This window comes from Mauremys mutica, chromosome 21 (assembly GCF_020497125.1).
Source record: "Mauremys mutica isolate MM-2020 ecotype Southern chromosome 21, ASM2049712v1, whole genome shotgun sequence".
In the NCBI taxonomy this organism is placed as follows: domain Eukaryota; kingdom Metazoa; phylum Chordata; order Testudines; family Geoemydidae; genus Mauremys; species Mauremys mutica.
In genome coordinates, this window is record NC_059092.1 from 10,362,418 (window position 1) to 10,386,264 (window position 23,847).

General features: G+C 47.0%; 1 protein-coding gene and 1 long non-coding RNA gene across 3 annotated transcripts in view; one reads left to right on the top strand and one right to left on the bottom strand.

The window, feature by feature from the left end:
- The window catches only part of TMEM201 (transmembrane protein 201), a 48,167-nt gene extending 27,361 nt beyond the window's left edge, over positions 1-20,806 (top strand). The window contains exons 7-11 of one of the 2 annotated variants that reach the window (XM_044996218.1): positions 7,011-7,234; positions 12,222-12,293; positions 15,026-15,316; positions 16,087-16,218; positions 16,623-20,806. In XM_044996218.1, coding sequence (XP_044852153.1) covers positions 7,011-7,234; positions 12,222-12,293; positions 15,026-15,316; positions 16,087-16,218; positions 16,623-16,720 — 817 coding nt within the window. In that variant the 3' untranslated portion in view covers positions 16,721-20,806. The remainder of the gene's footprint in view (positions 1-7,010; positions 7,235-12,221; positions 12,294-15,025; positions 15,317-16,086; positions 16,219-16,622) is intronic. The other variant, XM_044996219.1, reaches the window with a different exon arrangement.
- Positions 11,676-14,033, bottom strand: LOC123354316. Its single transcript, XR_006574724.1, has 3 exons — positions 13,933-14,033; positions 13,134-13,588; positions 11,676-11,795 (listed from the first exon to the last, which is right to left on the bottom strand). It is a non-coding gene; the product is annotated as an uncharacterized LOC123354316 (long non-coding RNA).
- Positions 20,807-23,847: the final 3,041 nt, after the last annotated feature.

Sequence of the window (23,847 nt, forward strand, 5' to 3'; positions counted from 1 at the left end):
AGTTCGTCCCTGTGCAGTTCCCTTAGATGGCATCAAAAATCCACCCTTTGTGGGCCTTGTTCTGGATCGAGGAAAGGGTCTGGCACAGAGTAGGTCCTGCTGGTGAGAGGCGGCTCTTCCAGTCCTGCATACTGTCCCATATCAGGCAGCGTTTTACTTAACCAATATTTAAAAGTACCTGTACAGTAGAATTGTGGCTGACTGTCTAGTAATTTTAGAATCACTGTAAACACTACTCAAGATACTAGATGATTGTTCGTGACACTGAGTTTTAAAATAAACGGCTTCATGGCCCTGACTATTTCCAACACCCGTTTGACTCCAAAGCCTTTTTTCATCACTTCGCCACTGCTGCTCAAGTGTTTATACGTGCACAGCATGGAGCAACACAGTTCAGGGCCCGTTCTTCACCCCCTGGGGAGGCAGAGAGAAGAGGTCACAGCTCTGTCTTGCGTTGCTGCGTTTTTAGGGGCTGATGTGGCTGCTGCTTGTACAGTGACTCTGTTCTTCCTTCCTGCTTGCCTCTATACACTGCTTAGGTGAGCGCTCTACTGCTCAGGCATGGAAACCCGTTTCCATGCTAGGCCCTCCGCTCTAGCTCCTGAGCACTGCCTAACTCACTCCTCGCTATAGCTGTGGGGAAGACGTTACCACTGGACAAGCCACAGCGATGGGTGTATAGAAGGGGCAGGATTTTGCATACACTACGCTGTGCTTGTTGACGTAAAACAGCCAGAGGACCTAACTTTGTTCAGTCAGTCAAACCAAGAGTCCTTCTTCTGAACTCTCCTCCCCGTTGGTCAGTGCCAGGGGCCTGATGCGCTCGTGTGCTCTACTCGGATTATCTGGCCACTCTTGTCCTCCTTGACAGGAAGAGTTCCCGTTTCAATATGGGGCAAGGGGTATAATTTCCCTCCCTGCTTCCACTGTCTGGGAGACTGGAGACCCTTTGCCTGGGTGAGGTTTAGGACGCAGTAAGGCTGTAGAGCCGCATGGAGGGAAGTGCACAGTGAAGAAAAGGAGGGAGAAATCTAAGTCGCTTAAATCCCAGTCATGGACTCTGAAAGTGACAAATGACTGTAAAAAAAAATCTTCAAATTTCTCAAGTGAGAAAGCTCCAGCAGCCAGTGAGCTGGACACAGTGTTCAGGCACGGAGGGGAGCTGTCCAAAATCAAACCCTTTGCCCCAAAACTTAGCAAGGTGTGGCGGTAGGAGAAAGCACCCTGACCAACCACGTGTGATGACTTGGATTTGTTCTTTGCTGCTCTGGCCACTTTGTGCGCGGTGGGTATTTCTCTGGGATGGGCGACTTCCGCTGATTCATTGTCTTGTTTCATTTCCATCCCGGTCCAGCTGTGTACATCCGTTTCAGCTCCACAGCTGGAGCTTGGATCTGGGTGCGTGGGTTGGGGGAGTGGGAACATTAAAGGGTAAAAGCTAGACTTGAGAAGCACCGCATCTTGTTCTAGGCCCTCTGGAATCTAAGCAGAGGGAAGATTTTGGTTAACTAATAAGCTGCTTGCCTCTATTAAAACACATGTCCAGCCTGAGAAGGTTACTGTAAGGTTGGCTGATGCAGTGAAACTAGTTGGATAGTTGAGCGTTTGTCCCATACTTGCAGATTGCTTTTAAAAAGAGAGGAAAATTTCAGCTGTTGACTCTATCCTTTAAAGTGCAGTGATCTTTTAAAATTAACCTGCTCATTCTAGAGAAATTTGTCTTGTTGCTGTATTGTGTCACTATCACCCCATTATCCATGAAGGAGAATGGCATGTGCTTCGTTTGTTTCAAAATGTTGTGTAGCATAAATCACCATAAATCTGAGCACAGGGTCAGGGAATTCTGGTAGCTACTTCCTGTTCTGCTTCCTGTATGACCTTGGGCAAGTTGCTTCACTTTTCTGTGTCTGTGTTCCCATACTTTACCTCCACAGAGATGTTGAGACTAGATTAGTTAGATCGGGGTTCTCAAACTGGGGGTCATGAGGTTATTACATGGGGGGTTGTGAGCTGCCAACCTCCACCCCAAACCCTGCTTTGCCTCCAGCATTTATAATGGTGTTAAATATATTATAAAGTGTTCTTAATTTATAAGGGGGGGGGTCGCACTCAGAGACTTGCCATGTGAAAGGGGTCACCAGTAGTAAAGTTTGAGAGCCACTGGGTTATTTGTTTCAGCGTTCTGAAGTCCTCTGCAAGCAGGCACTACAAAAATGTAATGTATTTCTCTAACAAGTTGATGTTCAGTCAGTGTAACTACAAGGCTACATCACTTTGCTCTGAAGTCACTTTCTTAAAATCTGAGAGCCCCCAGACTTCTGACGTTCTAAGTAATGGGCCTGAAGCGTGCAGCTAGATTGCTCTGATGTCACATCATTGCACTCTCTCCCCCATTACTCCTCATTGTATTGACAGTTTGTTTCTCACCTGCCCTTGCTTTTCTGTCCTGTCATTTTTACTGTTTTACAAACCCTTTAATAGAACATTGGGGATATCTTGTATAAAATTTGAATAAAGCAGGTTTTTCCTGTGACATCTTTCAAAAATACAATTTTAAAAAGCCACCGGAAACTAGGGGCTTGTCTACACTGGCAATTTACAGCACTGCAACTTTCTCGCTCAGGGGGGTGAAACACCCCCCCCCCCCCCGAGCGCAGCAAGTTTCGGCGCTGTAAAGTGGCAGTGTAGACAGTGCACCAGCACTGGTAGCTATGCCCTCATGGAGGTGGTTTGTTGTGTTGTTTAAGAGCCCTGGGAGAGCTCTCTCCCAGCGCTCTGCCACGACCACACAAACCATGTTAAAGCTCTGCCGCGGCGATGCTTTAGCGTTGCCAGTGTAGAATAGCCCTAAGCTTGTGCCTGCCCCATGATTCTGATATTGGAGCCTGCGTAAGCATCACTTTTTGTAGTCAAGTATCAGAGGGGTAGCCGTGTTAGTCTGGTTCTGTAAAAGCAGCAAAGAATCCTGTGGCACCTTATAGACTAACAGACGTTTTGCAGCATGAGCTTTCGTGGGTGAATACCCACTTCTTCAGATGCAAGTGGTGGAAATTTCCTGGGGCAGATGAACTGGAGCTCAGCAGTTTCTCTTTGAAGTCTGGTCCTAAAGTTTTTTGCTGTAGGATGGCCACCTTAAGATCTGCTATTGTGTGGCCAGGGAGGTTGTTCTCCTACAGGTTTTTGTATATTAGGAATGGCAATATACAAAAACCTGTAGGAGAACACTTCAACCTCCCTGGCCACACAATAGCAGATCTTAAGGTGGCCATCCTACAGCAAAAAACTTTAGGACCAGACTTCAAAGAGAAACTGCTGAGCTCCAGTTCATCTGCAAATTTGACACCATCAGCTCAGGACTAAACAAAGACTGTGAATGGCTTGCCAATTACAGAACCAGTTTCTCCTCCCTTGGTTTTCACACTTCAACTGCTAGAACAGGGCCTCATCCTCCCTGATTGATCTAACCTCGTTATCTCTAGCTTGCTTCTTGCTTGCTTATATATACCTGCCCCAGGAAATTTCCACCACTTGCATCTGAAGAAGTGGGTATTCACCCACGAAAGCTCATGCTGCAAAACGTCTGTTAGTCTATAAGGTGCCACAGGATTCTTTGCTACTTTTTGTAGTGTGATTAGACCAGAACTCTGCGTGCTCCATAGTTGACTCTGTGTGTCTGATGCTGTGTAGATCACCTGAGCTATGCGTACACGTCCAGGGGCTCTGATGACATCGTCTCATGTGGTGAAATTAAAGGATATCAAAATGATATTAAAATGATAATGGTGAAATTATCTTGCTACAAAATTGCAAGGAGGAATGGAAGAGGGCGGAAATAGGAGTAACTTTTGATAGATGGTTTGTTAGGTTGATTAGAGGGCTATGAACCAATGTAAAGGTAGGGGCTAGAATTGTGATATCTAATGCAGTTCTGCTAACTGCATATTTATTTGTCTGGAGTCATCCTGTGGAGAAAAGGTTGGGAAAGTTGTCGTGTTGCCCTGTTTAAAAAAACCAAAACGCATCCCTGTGGCATGGCTGTCCCAGCTATGGAATAGAACCCTGTTATATAGTTGAGAGCTTTATTTTACAATATCTGACACTGGCATTTTTGCTATGCCCGTCTTTAAATCTACATCTCCTCTGATGTTCTTAGGCCTGGAACACTGTCCTTTACCCTCCTGAGACTTGGCTGGAAGCTTTCTGAAATGGTCCAGGGGGCCAGGCATGGGTGGTCTGGGGAACCAGCTGGGGGCGGGGGGCTAGTCCCCAGTCCTGTCCCTACCACCTGAGGCTCTGCGCCCAGAGCATGAGGGCGGGCGGCACGGCCCCAGCCCCAGAGCACCAGGAGGGGCAGCCGCAGCCCGAGAGTGACAGGAGGGCGGGTGGCACATGGCCAAACACCCCCATTCCCCCAGGCCTGGAGCGACAGGAGGGTGGGCAGCATGCAGCCGGGGGGAGGGATAGTTACCGGAGGGAGGGATAGCTCAGTGGTTTGAGCGTTGGCCTGCTAAACCCAGGGTTGTGAGTTCAATCCTTGAGGGGGCCACTTAGGGATCTGGGGCAAAAATTGGTCCTGCTAGTGAAGGCAGGGGGCTGGACTCAATGACCTTTCAAGGTCCCTTGCAGTTCTAGGAGATTGGTATATCTCCAATTATTACCTTTTTTTTATTACCCCTCCCGGCCCCCCCGAGCAACACTGAGCAGAAGCAGGATGGGGGAGCCTGGGGGCAGAGCATGGGCAGTGCCACACCTGGCTGTTTGGGGCGGCACAGCCTTCCCCAGCCTATGGTACTCGCAGCCCATGAAACCAAGGCTGTTGTTGCTCTGGATCAGTGGTTCTCAATCTGTCGCCCAGTCAGTACACAGCTGTGGCCCATGTGACCAGGGCCATACAGGGAGTATATATGTTGCATGGATGCAGCCCGCTTAACACACACAGAGCTGCATATGCAGCCCCCAATGGTAAATAGATTGAGAATCACTGCTCTGGATTATAGGTGAACTTTTAAATTTTCTAAACTTTTCCACATGGAGAACTCCAATATTTTGTGTGTGTACGTCCATGAAAGTAAGAGAGACTGATAAAGCGATGTGAGCCAATCAAGCAATGTGCAACACTGGAGAGCACAATTCCCACTGCATAGCTTTGCTAGTGCACATCAGTATGAACTGCAACACCTAGAGGAGGAGTGGAGGAACGATGATTCAGGCATTAGCCTAGGACTTGGGAGATCTCAGTTCAAGTTCCCGTTCCTCCATAGAGTCTCTGTGTACCTGCAGGCAGGTCCCTTAGTCTCTCTGTGCCTCACTGACCCATCTGTACAATGAGGGGAGCAGCATTTCTCTGCCTTGCGGGGGATGTTGTGAGGGTAATGTGTTGAGGGTTGTGAGATGCTCAGGTAGTAGAGTAGTTTGGGGTCATAAAAGTAACTTGGCTAGAGAACAGAGGTGCTAGCAAACAAGAGCCCACCACATTAATGTTCAGTATCTTAGCATGACCAGAGGTGAGATTTTTAACTCTGAACTCTAGAGATGGAAGCTATTCCATTCACCACCTAGCTCCCATGAACATCATGGCAATCCCAAGTGCACACCATTGGTACTGTATTTTTATGCCCTTCATAAGGCATTCTAGTTATCAACATCTGGTCAGATTCTTAGCTGATCATTAAACCAGTGGAGAATCTGGCCCACCAACTGCTTTGAGCCCCAGGCATCAATGTAAATTGATGGAATCCCCTGAGTATTATTCCACTGGAGTCTAAACATCAACTTCTTTTAGATCTTCAATTTGGATGCTGAGAAACTTCGGTATTGATAGATATGTGCTAATGGATCAGTAGACACGCCAAAAATGTGAAACCCTCATCAGTGTCCAAGAACCAAGAAAAATACAAGCTCCCTTGCTCATCAGCAAGAGTTAACCCCTATAGTCTTAGACTTGTGAGTAATTGATTTATTCAGGCCAATACAGAATAGTCACATTGCTGCTGTGTTTAACTGCAGCAAAAAGCAATACTTCGAAATACAGGAGGAGCAAACTGGCAGCTCTCTAATTTAACCTACTATGAATGCTGTGATCCATGCTGGAAGTCAAGGGAGAGAGCTGATGGTGATGGGCCACTGCTGAAGTGGGTAACAATGTTGCTTTTCTATGAGATCCTTTCCTATAGAGTAAGACCTTATCCACATGAGTCAGTTGCACCTGTTTATCTGAAGATGCGATTTTAAACTGGTTTACTTAAAACAGTGGTTCTCAAACTTTTGTATTGGTGACCCCTTTCACACAGCAAGCCTCTGAGTGCGACCTCCCTTACAAATTAAAAACACATTTTATATATTTAACACCATTATAAATGCTGGAGGAAAAATGGGGTTTGGGGTGGAGGCTGACAGCTCGCGACCCCCAATGTAATAACCTCATGACCCCCTGAGGGGATCCCGACCCCCCGGTTTGAGAGCCCCTGACTTAAAACCAGTCAAAACTCCTGCGGCGGACACTTCAGTTTAGCCCAAATCAATTAGGAACTGATTCAAGCGACACCAAAATAAACCACTCAAACTGAAGTAAGTGTCCACACTGGTTGTAAGTAAACCAGTTTAAAAGCGCCCCTTTAGTTTAACAGGTGCAACTGACTCACGTAAACAAGGCCCAGCATCTTGGCTTGTTGTGAACTCCTTTAACTGGTTTGTAGCCAGCCCCTCTACTGACTGGAGGTAGGTGGACATGGTTTTCTCAGTATTGCTGGACTACAGCACCTGTGGGGTTCACATTGGCACCGCCTGATGCCAACTCCTGATGAATTTGGTGCTATGTTCCCTGTGTAGACTGATTAGGCATTCGCTTAATGCTGGCATCCCCACCAAGCATACCAACCCATACTTAGCTGCACTGCTGAGTGTGTGGAGATTGGTCGCTTTGCACTCTCGGTGCATCTGTTAGAGCACAGTGAGCAGTTGATGCTGGGATTTATCCCTTGTTGAATATCTGTCATGCATGTCATTTACAGGTTTCTTTCCGGGGATTCAGTTGCTCTGTTCCCCAATGGCTCTGGGATTGGTTTCCCTTGTTCCGCTTCCTCGCCGTCTGTTTTTATCCCAACGCCCCCAAGCATCCTCCAGCTGACGAACCAGCAGTTCTTCAGATCCCCACGCAGGGCTTCCTCTTCCTCGCTCCCTGGACGTCTGAACAGGGCCCTCTCGCTGGGCACCATCCCTTCCCTAGCCAGGACAGGTAAGGCGTGCACCACACTTCTACACCTGATGGAAATGAACGTATAGCTGTGTTCACACTCAAGTGGGAGTGGGTCATGGAATCCCTCCCACTGTAATGTGACTAGCCCATTGCCTAATAGACTAGTAAGTCTAGTTAGAGGTCATTATCGTGGACCTTATGATGTTGCTTGTAAAAATGCAAACTGAGGGTACGTCTGCGCTACCCGCCGGATTGGCGGGTAGTGATTGATCTATTGGGGATCGATTTATCGCATCTAGTGCAGATATGATAAAATCAATCCCCGATCGCTCTGCCGTCGACTCTGGAACTCCACCGCGGCGAGAGGTGGAAGCGGAGTCGATGGGAGAGCGGCAGCGGTTGACTCGCCGCCGTCCTCACGGCCAGGTAAATCGACCTAAGATACGCCGACTTCAGCTACGCTATTCGCATAGCTGAAGTTGTGTATCTTAGGTGTGTGTACATACATGTACGTACGTACGTACGTACACACACACACACAGTGTAGACTTAGCCTCAGTGATGAATGCTGGTTGTTCGGAATAAATAACTGCATGCTGGTGGGCAGTGACGAATTGGGCATACACACTCTCTCCTTGCAGGTCTTACATGAGGTATCTCATAGATTCGTAGGCACAGCATTTATAGCATAGTACTTGCTTCTAAGATGGTCAGCCTGCCATCCAACCTGCCAGTTCGGTATAACTGATTCTTCAAAGGCAAGAGAGAGCCTGTAAGCTAGCACTTGTGCACATAAGCTAATTCTTAATGCCCATGTGGCAGCTATTGATAAGGGTTATGTGTAAATACTTTTCATTGATCCTTGGATGGTTGCAGTCCCTGTAGTGCAGAAGAGTACCATACAATGCTCTGCCATGGCTGTTGCTCAAGGAGTTAATTTTAATACTAGACAACTAACTTCAGTATCATCACCGCCTAGATAGAGCAAAGAAGCCCTTAGCTTGGTAGATGAGTAGCTGTGGGTGGAGTTCGTGGAGGTGGGAAGCAGGAATAAAGACCACGGCCCCCACTGACTGACCAGCTTAATGTTTCTAGTTAGAGGTTCTCTTTGTGTTTTCCAGAGAGTTCCATTCCCCAGCAGTGGACTAGATTGAACGTTATTAGTTCTCAGTATCTGTAATCACAAAACTCATGTGAGGAGAGGATCAGTCACTCAGATTTGTATTTCAAAAGTGTCTCTTTTAGGGTCTTTCAACCCAAAGGTCTCCATGAGCTGCAGGCACAGGTCTTGCTTTCCCCACTGCTGAAACGAAAGGCAGCGGTCGGTCGGAATGTCTCAGCCCCACAGCAGGCTATTCCAGTATCGGGGATAACTGCACCCCTATTCCTCCCTCCGTGGGCCACTCCAGGAGTGCCCAGTCAGGACTCAGAACCGCCATCGCCTGTCTCTGGGTAGGGACCCTGTTGCCACTGCCTTCTGACCAGGGGTTTTAAGGTTCCACAGCCCCTTGCCTTACACTGTAATACCCCCAGCAAGCCAGACTGCCGAGTGGCCAGCGCTGATGCTTTGCTTTCTCTCTGAGGGCGATGACAGGTGTGATTTACCAGTCATATAAATTGCTGTTCTAAGCAAGCACATTTATTCCTAAAGCAAAAGCATCATTGAGAAAACATAATAAAAACAATAAATACATTTAAAAATACCAGGAGTCACCCATCAGTCTTATGGGACCCTAGTAGGTCAAAGTCTTCCCAACTCTTTTGCAATTGCTGGGACCCTCCCTTGGACAGAAGATCCTGCCTTATAGTCAGTGTCTGTCTCAGTAACAGGCCAGTAGCAAAGGCCGGGATGGCAGAGTCAACCTTTCTGGGATTTGAACCTGTGGACCCAGGGAATTGTTTGTTGCAGATCTGATCCTTAGACCATTGAACCATCCCTCCAAAGGATGTTTGAGGTAGGTTGCAAAGAGTAACATTGCAATGTTAACTTGTTACCCGCTGTCAGATTGAGCCTGTCTTTGAAAAGTGACTCTTGCTTAACAATCTCCTGGTTTTTTTAAAGCTCCAGCTTTCCCTGACTCAGGGCTCATCTACACAAAAAATTCCATAGTGGCCCAGCTGCACCATGGGTTCTCCCGTTGGCCTGGGTAATCCACCTCCCCGAGAGGCAGTAGTTAGGTCAATGGGAGCATTCTCCTGTCCAACTACTGTTGTCTACACTGGGGGTTAGGTCCGTTTAGCTGTGTGGATTTTTCACACCCCTGAGGGATGTAGCTATACCAACCCAATTTCCTAGTGTAGACCAGGTCTGAGTCTTGCTCGCCCTTTCAGACCTTCAGACCTCAGTGAAATGTAAGGCTGTAAGCCAGGAAGTAACCAGCTTGTTAACTTCTCTCTCCCCTAACGCAGAGTGCTCTGATAGAAGCACTGCCTCAAGACGTCTGGGTGGGCTAGATCTTGTCCTCAAAGCCTCCTCAGAGACTCTGGTCTCCAGTCCCTAATAAAGGGGCATCCGGGTATCTTAGGGCAGCTTAGAAAAGTTTTTCTTCCACATTTGTGAAGAGAAGGAAAGATCAATCATTGAGATTTTTCTTTGGGAGCTGGATGGCAATCAATGTAGTGTGGGTCCTTGCCCTCGGTGGGAGCCCTGTTCCATCTGAGCTGTCATGGGAGATCAAATTGCCTTTGTTTGAGGGTGGAGGGGGGAAGGCAAATATTTCACCCACAGGTGGTTGTACAATGCGTTAGAAGTATTTTTTGGAGGGGGGAAGAAGGTAGGAAGCTTAATAAAAGTCAGACCCTTAGAGTGGGGCATTCCCATCCTCCTTAGCAGCAGAAGCGTAAAACACACTGCTCAGATCTGTTGTCTGGACCGGTGTGCTGTAACTGGAGCCAGACGAGTCTGGGGAGAACTTACAGCCATCAGCGGGGTCTTGTATTCCATACCCCGGTCCCAGACTCGCTCTGGTAGGAGTTCTGAGTGTCTCTGAGGTCTTTTAAACACCCTAACAAGTGCCCCAGCCTGTGGTCTCCATTTCAGTGTTAAGATCCGGGTCTGTCTCGATTTTAAATGTACACTTCCAACACACCCACTCTTTTCCTGGAGGGTTTTTTTTTTTAGGAACGTGTTTCGACGAGGCAGGTGAAAAGAGCTGCTGAGTTTAAATAACAATTATTACATTTTAAATCTCTTCATTTCGGGGAGAACCAGGCTGCAAAGCTGCACTGTTTTTTGGTTGTTTTTTTTTTTTAATGTGAATTCAGTGCCAGTCAAAGGTACAAACTTGCTGGCTCTGGAGCTTGAAGACGTCTAAAATAAGTGCAACCCAGGCAGCAGTGATGCAAATTTCCCCTGCACGCTGCCCATCCATTGTGCTCAACCTTCACCCATTGTGGTATCTTCTAAGCGTGAAAGAGTTCAGTTCTTGGGCCAATGACGGGGGGGCGTGAGCTAATTACGATAGTGGTCGTGGAAAGACGTGTAGAGCTCTCTTTGTCTTAAAGTAACTGAACAAAAAAGTCACTAAGTAGGCTTCTCCTAGTCCGAGACCGAGGGTTCGTCTACATGACCAGTTACTGCACAGCATGGCGGGCGTGAATCTGCAGTGCACCAGCTTGCTGAGCGGTAACTCGTTGTGTAAACTAACCCTGATTTTACCTGTATCTCACTGGCGTACATCTGCATGCGGGTAGGGTTGCTTTTTCTCACTACAAACTGATGGGGCAGAGGATTGGCCCATCTTTTAAGTCTGGTTTTATCATGCACAAACACAGCCGTAGCCACAACCCTGCAATCCCCAACTCTCCCGGCTTTCTACCACTTGGCTGGGAGGGCCTCTGGCAGGGGTCTGTGCAGTGCAGGGAAGATTTATAAGGCTGCTGAAAGATTCTCTCCCACCAGTGCATTAAACCTCGGCCTAAATTGTTCTTGAAACCAGCAAGGACACGCCACTCTCTATCTAAGGAAAGCTCTGCCGTGCCCTGTCAGTGAGTGATTATCAAGGGTCAGAGGCCAAGCCACTGATGGGTTCTAGAATAACACCACAGTGGTAAGAGCAGCCGAGCCGCTTTTGTTCAGTTTGGCTCGTGCTACTAGCAGCTCTCCTGGATCCGTCAGGAACAGTTGAAAGAACAGCCCTGCAAAACCTTTCAGCAGGACGGTGGCTTTTTGGCACAGCATCCTTCTTCCTAGTCCTTTACAACCAGGGACAGCAGGTGCAAATCTGCCATGCAGCTGTGATATTTCCCCCACCCCCACCCCCCCCAATCCCGCTCCACCATCCTTGTGTGGTCCATACTTGTGCATGGCTTTGCACCAGGCTGAGGCACAAGGGCTGACCAGTGCGTGGAAGCTTGCTCTGTCTGCCTTGCAGCTCTTCTGCGCATAACAGGGCTTTCAGTCTCCAAACCCATTTGGCACCTCAGACAATATTTATTTAAATAGCTTTGTCTCAAAGGACAATGTAAGGACTGAGGTTTGGGGTATAACACTGGGCTCTCCCGGTTCTCGCTGCTTTAGCTGATCTTTACCATAGGTTCCTCGCTGCACATCCAGAGAGACAGATGGAAATGCGTGTGATTCTGTCACTAGAATGTGAATCTAGAGAGAGAGAGTTGCATGCTCAGTTGTGCAGGAGAGGGTGGAATCTTTTCTCTACCTTCCATCCTTTAAGATAGTGACAAGCCACCCGGTGGTGCAAATGCATGGCAGGAAATGCGAACCTAACAGCCCTTGGCTCCCTGGTGAGGGAGCCACATGCTAGCGATTGCTGGGAGCTGGTATTGATACTTTCTAAAATAGCACTGAGCCAGCAACGCATTTAAGGTGTTGCAGGGGTTATGAAGAGCCCCTTCTAGCAAAGCACACAAGAGTCCTGGGAGGAAGCTGCTGGAGCTGGTACATTAACCCTCTACTGCAGCCTCCCCTTGTCACCTGTGTTAGTGAGGCTGGACAATACAGGTGCTTTTCTTGGTGCTTGCCACAGTATTTAGCACCTGTGCTGAGTTTCTTTGGTTTGCTTTTTAGATTCTGGCTACTTGTTCAGTGGGAGCCGCCCGACGTCCCAGGGATCTCAGTCCAAAGAGTCGCCTGCATCAGGTAAGGGCGAGAACATGCAGTGCCGAGGCTCCCAGGGGTTGAAATGACTTGCTAAAACATACGGTAGAAGGTTAACCCTATTTCTTCCCTCCTGCCCACTTTCCAATGAAAGATCAGAATAATTGTTAGTAAGATTGCAGTAGCGCCTGGTAGCCTGAATTGAGATTCCAGACCCTCATCACACTGTACTTCCACACAGTAAGGCAACCCCTGCCCGGAAAAGCTTACAATTAAGTAGACCAGACCGACCTAGGAAGGGTTACTTCCCCATTCTGTAGATCAGGCCTGGAGCGGTTATGTGGCTGACCCAATGGGCTACAGCATCTGCAATAGAATCAAGAACTGAACCCAAATCTCCAGTGTCCAGTGCAGTGCTTTAAACACAAGACCAGCCTTCCTTGGGTTTGGACCTGACATTAACATGATGCCTATTGAGTGGGTGAGGGTCAGAGTGACTTCCAAACGCTATTATTTTTCCAGATCATACAGCTCCAAAGGTCTCTGCAGTGCAACTCCACTGCTAAAGTCCTTCACCGTTCCCCTCACTCACCAAAGTCAGGATCACGGTTTGCTAGTGTAGTGATGCATCAGCAGTGCTACAGCTACGAGTCTTCTTCATCGCCCTTTATAAAACCTTATTGCAAATGGCTTCATAACAAGTATCCCATTGGAATAAAAAACGGGGTGGAAAATCTAGTATTTCAGACACACACACCCCTTTTAAAGTCTAAATTTAGTGCCAGAGAGAGCCCTGCTGGCTCTAGGCAGCAGCAGTGCAAGTATGTTGCATTTCAACCCTAATCTGGTGGGCAACACCTCAAAGCTAAGAGGGAAACTTACTTTCCGTGCCTGTTCAGTCCTTGGCCTCTTCAGAGACTGGCCAGTTGCAATGGCTTTGGTTGCCCACTGGGGTGTGGTCTGAGACTTCTGCTCTTGCTTGGGATATTACACGCGCAACTGGACCTTGAATTGGCTTAGTCACTCAGTGGCAATGTAGCATGCTGCCATGTAAGAGATAAGGGTCTCCATTCTTGGGCCAAAAGGGACAGGGAATGCTGCAGAAGAAGCATCCTGTTCTCCTCTGCCTCAAGGGTGGATGAAGAGGGTGCATGTGTGAGCTGGAGTGCTTTATCCCTGCAACAAGTGTATGCAGTTGTGGTTACCTGGCTTTGGAGAGAGGTGAATGTTCTGTAGGGCCACTGGGGATGAGTCAGGCATGGGAAGAGGAGGAAGAACTGAAGAGTAAAGGGTAAAAGGTACTGTGGGTATCCCCAGGCTTCACTTTCTTTTGTTAGCTGCAAAAATATTGGGAAAACATTTAAAAGTTGAGATCACTCTGAATAATTTCAAGCTTTCCATCTGCAGCCCTTTTTCTCTTTTATTTAGTTCCCCCCCCCCCCCCCCCCCCCGTCCAAGGAACTGATTTATCAAACTCCTTTGCTGCCACGTCATACCGGTGACCTGTCTGTTGCACTTCTGACCCCAGACAGAACTTCTGTCCCCGTCTGGGTCCCTTGCCTCTGCATCCAGTTTGTACTGCCCATGTTTTAACAATCAAAATGCAGCTGCAGTCTGGGTTAATTCCTTGCCCAGCCCCCACTTTCCTGGTGTACTCTTCAAACAAATAGTCTCAAAGTACCTGCCAGAGTCACTCATTTAAAAATAAGCTGCATGCAAAATGTAAACGCCACTGAATGAGCCCAGCGACCAGACCCAAAGTGGGTGTCAGGCCATTTAAAAACTTGCCTTTTCTCCCCTGTTCTAAGTGTTCTTCTCCCCTCCCCTCCCAAGTTATCCCATTGTGATGCACCAGCATGAACTATGATGTGACATCACGGTTACAGTACCAGAAATCCCAGCTGAGTCTACTCCATTGAGTTCCATGATAGATGCTGGGGTGATGGTGCAGTAGAAGTAGCTGATCTATGGCTTGGGGAACCTTAAAGGATGGAAAGGGTAAGAGTCTAGTAGTGTTTGTGCTGAATTGCCCCTATTAGCCTGGTTGGTGGCGGGGGCAGACACAATGCTGGTGGAATCTCATGGTTTTTTGCATGTATTCTCCAAAGCATCTGGGAATGGGGGAGGAAAACCTGGAAAGTTCCCTGGAGTGGAGCAGGTAACCCACCCTGCTGTGGGTCTGATCGGTTGAAGCCTGCCTGGCAGCCTGCTTCAGGACCTATTAAGAATGGGGGTATTGGAGTGTGTTGAACCTGGGCTGCATGAGGTGAAAAGTTCAGTGAAAGGAGAGTTGACCTTCTAACCTGTTCTGTTAGGCAACGGTAAATTTAAACCATCTCCATTTAAATGGAGCGAAGTCTTGTGCCTTTTCTAACTACAGAAGTTGCACAGCTCTAACGCATCATTTTATAAATCAACTTAGTTCAATTGCTGCAACACTTGTGTACAGACAGAGCCTTAATGGAGTTAACTGAGGACTACTATGATATGCCTTGTTTACCCAAATTCCTTTGCAAAGATATTTTTTGGCTCTGAACCTAGGGAACTGCAGAGAATTACTTTTGAATTCCCCCCGCCCCGATCTTCAAATGTGTGTACTCAGAGTAAAGAATGGTGGTATAGGAGGTGCTCCTGTCACTCATAGCATGGCAAGGACTTTCTGAAATGAATAGGGGCACATACACACCCTCCTCTCGCAGACCAGTTGGAGAACACACCTACCACATTTCCCAACCTAAATCCTCTTTCTCGGCCCCGGCGCGTCTCCATTTCAGAGTACTACTCTCTGCTGTCTGGAAGCTGCGCCCCATCCCCAATCCCATCTCCAGCACCTTCGGTGGCTGGGTCCATCACCTCCAGCTCAGGCTCCTTGCGTTACCGCCGGCCCCTCATCAGTCCTGCACGCCTGAACCTCAAAGGGCAGAAGCTGCTGCTTTTTCCATCCCAGAGCGACGCCCTGCACACGTCGGTCAGCTTGGATGAGCCCACTCACCCTGACAGCAACGTCTTCGCTGCTGAGCTGACCTCGTTCCCGAAAAAGAACCTCAACGAGCGGGGAATGCATGGTACGTTCCTGACTTCTTCCCCAGAGTCCAGTCCGGTCACAGTCGGTCAGCTTGCAAGCTAAGCAGTTGGCAAGGGGAGGGGAGCCCATCAAGGAAAACCCAAGTGGTGCTGATGGTTTTTAGTAGCTGAGAGTCCATATTGGATCCTTTGTGTCATTAGGGGGCTGCTGTACTGCTCGATGCCCTGTCCTTCAGATTAGAGGTGAAACCAAGATCCTCTCCACTTCTTATTTAAGATCCCATTATTATTTTTTATTATTTGGATTATCATAATAATAATGAATTGGGGAGATACCTATCTCCTAGAACTGGAAGGGACCTTGGAAGGTCATTGAGTCCAGCCCCCTACCTTCACTAGCAGGACCAAGTACTGATTTTTGCCCTAGATCCCTAAGTGGCCCCCTCAAGGATTGAACTCACAACCCTGGGTTTAGCAGGCCAATGCTCAAACCACTGAGCTATCCCTTCCCCCATAGGTGCTTTCATATGATTACGGGTGTTCGCCCAATTGTCCTGATCACATTCTAGCTTGGATAATTACGTTCTGACTTCCGAAATTCATCCAGCCATTGCAGTTGTGCGAGGATTGTTTGTTTCATACTGATGATTTATGCCAAAGAGCTCCTGGATTTGGCTTTTGTCTTCGCTTCCAGTCCTAACCTGTTGTGCAGCGTTGCTCTGTAATGTTTCACCGTCCACTTCTGGTGACAGGCTTATAATTTCCATTGCATCTATTTTTTTCTGATGGTGCCTCTTCTCTCTTCTCACAGATATGAGGTCAGTCATGGAAAGAGGGAGTATTTGCAGTAATAATTCCATCAAAAAAGAGGATAATTCGTCACATTCATCCAACTGTGTGGTGGACACGACCACCAAAGGAGAAGACCTAGCAGGCTGGAGAGGTGGGTGGCAGTGTGTGTGTGTGTGTGTGTGTGTGTGAGAATGAACTGTTGGCAATAATCAAACAAAAAGAATTGGCAGAGACGGGAGAAGGCAGCAGATCTCCTCTGTGCCTTCACTACAAGGGTCTCCTTATTCCTCAGACCATCTGAGAAACACTGAGCACTACAGTATTCTCCTGGGTCAGGAAACAGTGGGTGAGATTCGAAAGGAATGAGAGAGAGTTGAATGGAGAAGTACATCAGAGTCTTTCCTGCCTGGATTGTGGCTGGAAACATGGTTCACCAACTTCTGAGCTGAATAAAAATGTTGGGCATGGGAAGGGAGACTTCTGTGTTCGTTATTTCATCAAGTTGCTTAACGGCTTTTTCTGTCATCTTTTTTTCCCCTCCCCGCCCCTGCAAAGGTCATGTTGGTAACTCGGTTATCCGAGGTCTCCTTGCCATGAGCCTGACAGCCAATGCGATCTTCACATCAGCCTACCTCTACCAGAGCCTGCGCTGACCTGCATTGCCCCGGCTCTCTGTGGCACCACCTACTTCCCAAGAGACTCTGACACAAGAACAATTCAACCACAGCTTTGGTGTCTTATGGCCGTGCCACAGGTGCATGCTGCTTATCAACCACTGCCTGCCAGGCTGCAGTGACGCAGAACCAGACAGCTGCTGCTGCCACCTCCTGAGCAGAACGTATCGAAGGGCTGTTGTGATGCTGGAGGTGGCCAGCGGGACTCTTTGCAATACCCGGCTCAAGGTCAGCTAACGTCCCTTGCACCTTCTTTCTAAAGAATCAGTCTGTGGCATGAACTGGAGAAGATGTAAATGACCTGGTTGGCTTTGTCTCATCCCATCTTTCCCACCTATTAACCAATCTCAGATGGACAGTGGTGATGGAATAAGAAGAAATTGAACAAATAAGTTGGAGACAAGACAAGTTGGGACCTGGACTTTTATTATTGAAATGGTTTCCCCAGCCTGGTTTCCTCATTGGCACCTATTCTCCCTCCCTCTCACTCTCCCTGGTTCGTTCTATATGAATGGTTTTATGTCCTCCTTAAGGTTTCCAGAACCCATGGCGGGGACCTAAGCTGCTCTGTGATTCTCTTGCATGGTGGATGGGTATGTGTGTGTGGGGGGGGGTGTACATCCATCCGATATGCTGTCTGAGGTCTCTCTAGCCAGTTGCCTTCCTGCAATTCTGGCTCCTGGTAACAGTTCATGTCCATTGCTCAAACCAGTACAGCTGCTGTAGAGCTGGGCACATCTGCATCAGAAAAGCAAACTCATGTTTTTTTGCCTTGCCGGGAGGTGCCGATACTACTGTCATAAGATGTGCCCTGATGCACTTGCATCATGCCTCAGGGGCTCCAGGCTGCAGTTCTGACTGCTGGTATGTTTGCTGACATCAGGAGCTGCACAGCTTGTTCTTACTGTAAACCACATAAACCTACTGTTTTGGAAACTGTGTGAAAAGCACTTCTAACGGGGAGGAGTCTGATAACATGCCCAACTCTAGAGGCTTGGCTCCTCGTGGTTGGTTGAGGCCTGTATCATTCACTATTTAAGGTATTGCCTTCTTGGCTAAACTGCAAGTCTCTCTCAGCTAGAGATGCACCAGACCAGCTAAGCATCCAGGATGTCCTTTAAAATCCATGGTGGTAGCCCAAGACTTTCAAAAATAGTTTCTAATTTTGAGAGTCTCAATTTTTTGGGTGTCCAACTTGAAATGCCTTAAAGGAGCCAGGTAATTTTTTTTCCAGAGGGTGAGTGTTTAGCATCCTTGGAAATCAGGTCCCTTTAAGGTGTCAAGTTGGGCACCCAAAATCACTAAGCATGTCTGAAAATTTTGGCCCTAGTGTCTAAATTCCTATATCCCAACCACGTGGCACAAAGGAGACCTAGCTAACACTAAGGATGAGGCCTCTGAAGCATGACAGGACTCTGCCCAGAACTTGCCTGTTGTCCTGGTCTTGAATCCTCTTACCTCTCCCCATCTTCTGTTCTGGAACTACTGAATTGCATTTGCCATGTTTCTTCCCCACTGTATGCCCTGCTACTGTTTACTTTAGCCATTCCTCCACCTCCTCCACACCCAACCACCATGGTAGTCTGCTGGCAATAAGAGACTTCCCCATTAATCTGAAAATCTCACCTCATCGTGGGGATCAGGTTCTTTAAGAAACTGCTTTTCCTTGCTGGTGACTCGAGCTGTAGAAATTCAAGTCTTGCTCCCCCTGTGTGTCTGGCACCTATTCTTGCATTCTCTTCGCAACCCTCGTCCAGCCCCTATTGATCAGCGAAGCCCTCTCTCTCTCGTTACATGGAGGAGACTGACTGGCTGCCACAGGCTTTTATCAAGAGATTGTGGAAGCAGGATCTCTGACTCTGCAGCTTTGTCTGGACCCTCCTTTGGTGTTCTGGCCTGGCTGTCTACCAGGCAACTCCTTCACAACGGCCTAGATTCAGACTAGCAACTGCATCAGAAATAGTGGGTCATGCAGTATGCTGATCAGAACTTTGTAACTTGCATTAATGGTTTCCCATGCTGGGCTAGTCCACAACCTCACTGTGATGAGATTTGTTTCCCTTTGGTCTTTCTTTGGATTGTATTTAGTGTTCATACAGGCAAAAAACTGGTAGTGCCCCTGCGCTGGTGAGCATTCCACAAGCTTCTCCATACCATTGTGACACTGTAACTCACTCCTGACCCACAACAACACGTGGTATCCTGGTCATGGCCGCTTGTCCTGACTTTCGGCATGCCCACGTGCTCCTAAGCAGAGACTGCATGCCATAGACTACGGTGGCCTTGGGTGTCTTATTATGATAGATGTGCACTGTGACTTTGCTTATGCCACAAAATTCGTTTCACTTCTCACCTCCCAGTCTGTGCTGCATTCACCCACTGCCACATCTAGCACACGGCCCCACGTCACATGGCTTTTATTTGTCCCCACCAAACTCCAGTACTGGATTTGCCCCTTTCTAGCATTTCTTCTTTGTTCCCAGCACCCACGGCTCTGTACGCTCCCAGCCCCTCCTTTCTCCCTTTTGCACATTTCTTGTTTCAGAAACTCCTTAATTCCATTTCTGAATCTGCTGCTGGTTGGGCTCCTGGCCAAGCATTTAGGTGACCCTGTCTGAAGCGGTTTTAAAGACTTTTTGGATGTTATCACTTAAGAGGAACATCACAAGCCCTTTCAATCTGGTGCTAGAACAAAGTGGGAGCGGTGCTATTGCTGATGCAAAGCCTTCTCTGTTGTTGGTGTGTGTGCATGTGTGTGTACATGTGTATATAAATGTTTGAAGTTTCTTCATTTTGAAAGATCCGAGCCCATGTTTGTCACTATATTGTCAGCCTTAATCCAGCTACCGGACACTGTGTCCATCTTGCTGCTGCTGCTGTTTCTATATAATGCTGGTTTGGAGGAATCAAAAATCTGGTTCCCTGGTCAAAATCTTTGTGCATGAATTGCTGGTGGCATGGGTCTTCGTACAATATTGTTCAGGGATGGAATTTTATTTTTCTAATTGTTTTTGCTGTAGAAGCCTTTTAGGGGTGGGGGCGTGGGGATGGATGTAAACTTTCTGTACATTAAACAAGATTTGAGCTTTATTTAAATAAGGTCAAGGTTGACTTAGAGGTGGGACGTAAATGAACTCTTACCAAAAGGAACCTCAGCCTTGCTGCTGAATGATCTTCCTCTCTCATCCCCCATCCTCCCTTAAAGATGCCCACATCCTTCCTCTCTGTGCCCAGATTTATTATCCATATCCCAAGATCCTGGAGAGTCTTCCCATGATTCTGTCAGTTCTGAATTAAGAGTATCTTGGATTCCTAATGCTACTTTTCCAGAGCATGGCTGTATCAGCGGGTGTGATGTATATTGTTAAGGGAGAGAGTTTGAAGGACAAGTTGTCATATCCTATAATAGCCCAGACCTAGACGTAAGCATTCCTGGCACATAAGCAGGCTGAACTCGCTGCAGTTCAGCCCGCTTACTCGGTGGCAAATTTTGGCCTGTGAATGTCCAAATCCCACTCTCTATTCCTGGGTAACAGTAACATTGTGAAACATTGCCGAACTAATTGGGGGTCTCTAAAGGGATGCAGCTGGGAGCCTGTGCTGCCTCTGGATATCTCTGGATACTGCTATATTTCCCAGCCACCCTTCCTGGAAACCTCCTAGTCTTAACTTCTATCCCAGATGTCTGTTAGAATGTCAGAAAGCACCTATTTGGTCAGTGCAAGGAAGCTGTTTCCATAAAAGCTGCCTCCAGAAGTGACTATCAAATCCTCTGTGTCCTTCGATGGGTGGGGAGGGGTTTGAGATACCTGCTGGTAGAAGTAGGTAGTTTTGGGGGAGGGGGGGGAAATGATAAAGAGGAGTCCTAAACCTTATCTCCTTATAAAGAAATGTTGTATGTTATCTGTATGCTTGTTTTGGGCTCTTACGCTGTACAGTTTAGTTACACTGTGCTCCAGTTACGGGGAACTCTGTCCCCAGGAGGTTTTTAGTTCATGCTCTGTGTTTAAAGAGGATTATTTTTCTTTAAAAAACAAAAGGAAAAAAAATACCAAAAAAAGTTGAAATTATAAATCTCACTTAAATGTGTCTTTTATTTGTGTGTGTGTGTGTGTGTGTGTGTGTGTGTGTGTGTGTACACACGGGGGGGAGGGGGAGACCGCAGGAGTATGCGCATGTATACCTTGCAGTCAAGCTGTGATCTCAAAGCTACACAGAGTTAGCAGACAACTCACGGCAGTGCAAGTTGCCCCCATGCAGTTCCCCACCAATGAGATGCAACCCTGACCTGGAGGGAATCGCCTTTAAGGTGAGTGGGAAACTCAATCATCTTGGCCATTGAATTCTTTCTCTTCCATTGAGACTACCAATCAGGGTGTCGGTTGTGAATCGGGATTTTGTCATGTGGACAGGTATCCATTAGAAATTAACTTGAGACCCACCAACAGGTACCATGTCAGCCACTGACCTGCCACCTAGCTGGTGGTAACTTTCATTTCTAGTTTGCTAGAACATCATTAGTCAGAGAGAGAGGGTCTGTTCCCCATTATCAGTCCTTTAATCGTCTAGACTCATCTCTGCAGGACGGATCAGTTACATTCATTAGCACAGGAGATGTGTTCGATAAGGTGTGCTAGAAAAATTAGGCACTTCCCCTTTCAGTGCTTTCTTATTGATGATGCGGGTCCGTCAAAGAAACATTTTTCAAATTCTCCTTTACTGTTTGGGATTCCTGCTGCCTACCCATGGGAAATGGACCAGAATGTCTTTTTAATGGCGAGAGTTTGTTCCTGCTAGTTGTGTATGGTCCCCTATTTATTCTCCATTATCAATCCAGCCACCCAGTGGTAAGTAACTCGTCTATGAACCCAGTGCTAGTCTCACACTCCAGCTAGCTAGCTGGGATGCACTATGCCTGTTGGGTTTCCCTGTGCCAAATACAATGCAACTTAAGCATAGAAAAATGAGACTGGGGGATAGATACTGACATACCTGCCTAGCATGGTGGAGTCTCAGCATTGATGGGAGCCTTTGGACACTATTACAAATTGTTATAAATACTGGCGTAATGGGAAACTGCTTTATAATCCTACTATCCAATGTGTTGATTTCATAGATGTATTCGTTTTAAAATGTCTTTGGTGCCTGATTTTAATTTAGAGGAGGTAAGTAAAAATGTGGTTATTTGTGATACCTGTCTTGGCGGCAGCACCACATGGTAATACCCCAGAGCTGCATCTGTGTGTAAGATCAGGCCACTGCTCCCTGTGCAGGCTGGGGCTCGGGAAGGATGACTTTCAGCTGGCTGGGTGGGATGCAAAATGCACGGTTCATGAGCACCCTCCCTTACCTCCATTTCAAAGCAATAGCATGGAGGATGGGACATCATGACAACCCAGAATGGAATTGCTACAACTCCAACGTGGACTGAGCCAATATCTTTGCATTACTACTTGGGAGTCCTCAGCCTTGTTGTCATGGGGCCTGACAAGATGAGGAGAGGCCCATGATTCAAGGCAAGGAGGAGGCCAAGGTTAGAGAGCAGAGATGGGGACGATTGAGAAAGATCATCTTTAGAAGCCTGAGCCCCTCCAGCTGAAAGGAAAACCATTTCCTATAGCTAACTTAATGTTCTTAATTGTTAGCCACGTTCAGTTGCCTCTTTTGGTAGACTTTGTCATTTAATCTCCTCCGAGGCAGGGACTTGTACTATTTGTAGGTAAAGCACCTGGCACCATCGGGCCTGATCTCAGCTGGGACCTCTAGGCTATACTGTAATACAAACAGTAATTTGCCATTATGTCTTCCAGTGTTTCATAGGCAAAGGTGTGTATGTGAGTGAGAGTGAAGCTGCCTAGATCCTGATCCTGCAATCAACACATGCAAGTAGTGCTATTTACTTCCATGGCACAACTTTGCATGAGTCGGGATTAGTCATGTGAGTGCATAAGGCCCACTAGACTGAGCTCCCCTGAACTCATGTGCAAGCTCTTCAGTATCAAGATGGTCCAATTATGACAATAACATTGTGATTTATGTTCTCCTTTGGCAAGGTTTTGCTTATACTTGTCAGGTAAACTTATGTTTTCATTGCTTTTAATTCTTGTTTTAATTTTGTGGTGGAAGTTAAAATATTGAAAGATCTGAGTGGGTTAAGCAGAGCTGCTTGTTTGAATGTAGACTTTAAAGAGTATCACTTTCCCCCCCTCCTTTTATTGCTAGTGTTTTCTTCATTAACGTGTCCTGAAGGTTGCCAATGTGTCTTCTTTCTGAAGTTTCTCTGGGAAAAAAAAATCTATTTATTGTTATGGAACAGGGGATGCTAATTTATAGACACTTTTTCTTCCAGTGTGGGAGACTTCTTTGTTCTTCCATCTCTTTATTCTGTATGTGTTTTTCCCTTCCATTTCATGCTAGAATCTACTGGATAGTTTTCATTCCTTCTCATCTCAAGGCTCAGTGTTTTGAATTATAATAATCCTAGAACAATCAAAGTTAAACAGAAAAGACTATTTATGTCCTTAGTAATCCTCCCTGTATGTGGAGCATTGTTCCTATAATACTTCCATATCACTTTAGTCTAAGGATCTAAAAATGCTTCACAATCTCTGTTAGGTAATCGTATGGAAATGGAGATACAGAGCGGGTAAGAGTCTCTTACCCAGTGAAGCAGTGGCAGAATTGAGAATTCGAGTTAGAAAGTTTTCCTAATATCTAACTAAATCTCCCTTGCTGCAGAATAAGCCTATTATGTCTTGTCCTACATTCAGTGGACAAGGAGAACATTTGATCCCCGTGTCCCCTTTATAACAGCCCTTAACATATTTGAAGACTGTTATCAGGTCCTTCCTCCCTCGGTCTTTGTTTCTGAAGACTAAACATGCAGAGGTTTTTTTAACCGTTCCTTATAAATCAGGTTTTCTAAACCTTTTATCATTTTTGTTGTTCTCCTCTGGACTCTCTCCAACTTGTCCACATCTTTCCTAAAGTGTGGTGCCCAGAATTGGACACAGTACTCCAGCTGAGGCCTCACCAGTGCCGAGTAGAGCAGAACTACCACCTCCCATGTCTTAAAAACAACACTCCTGTTAATACATCCCAGAATA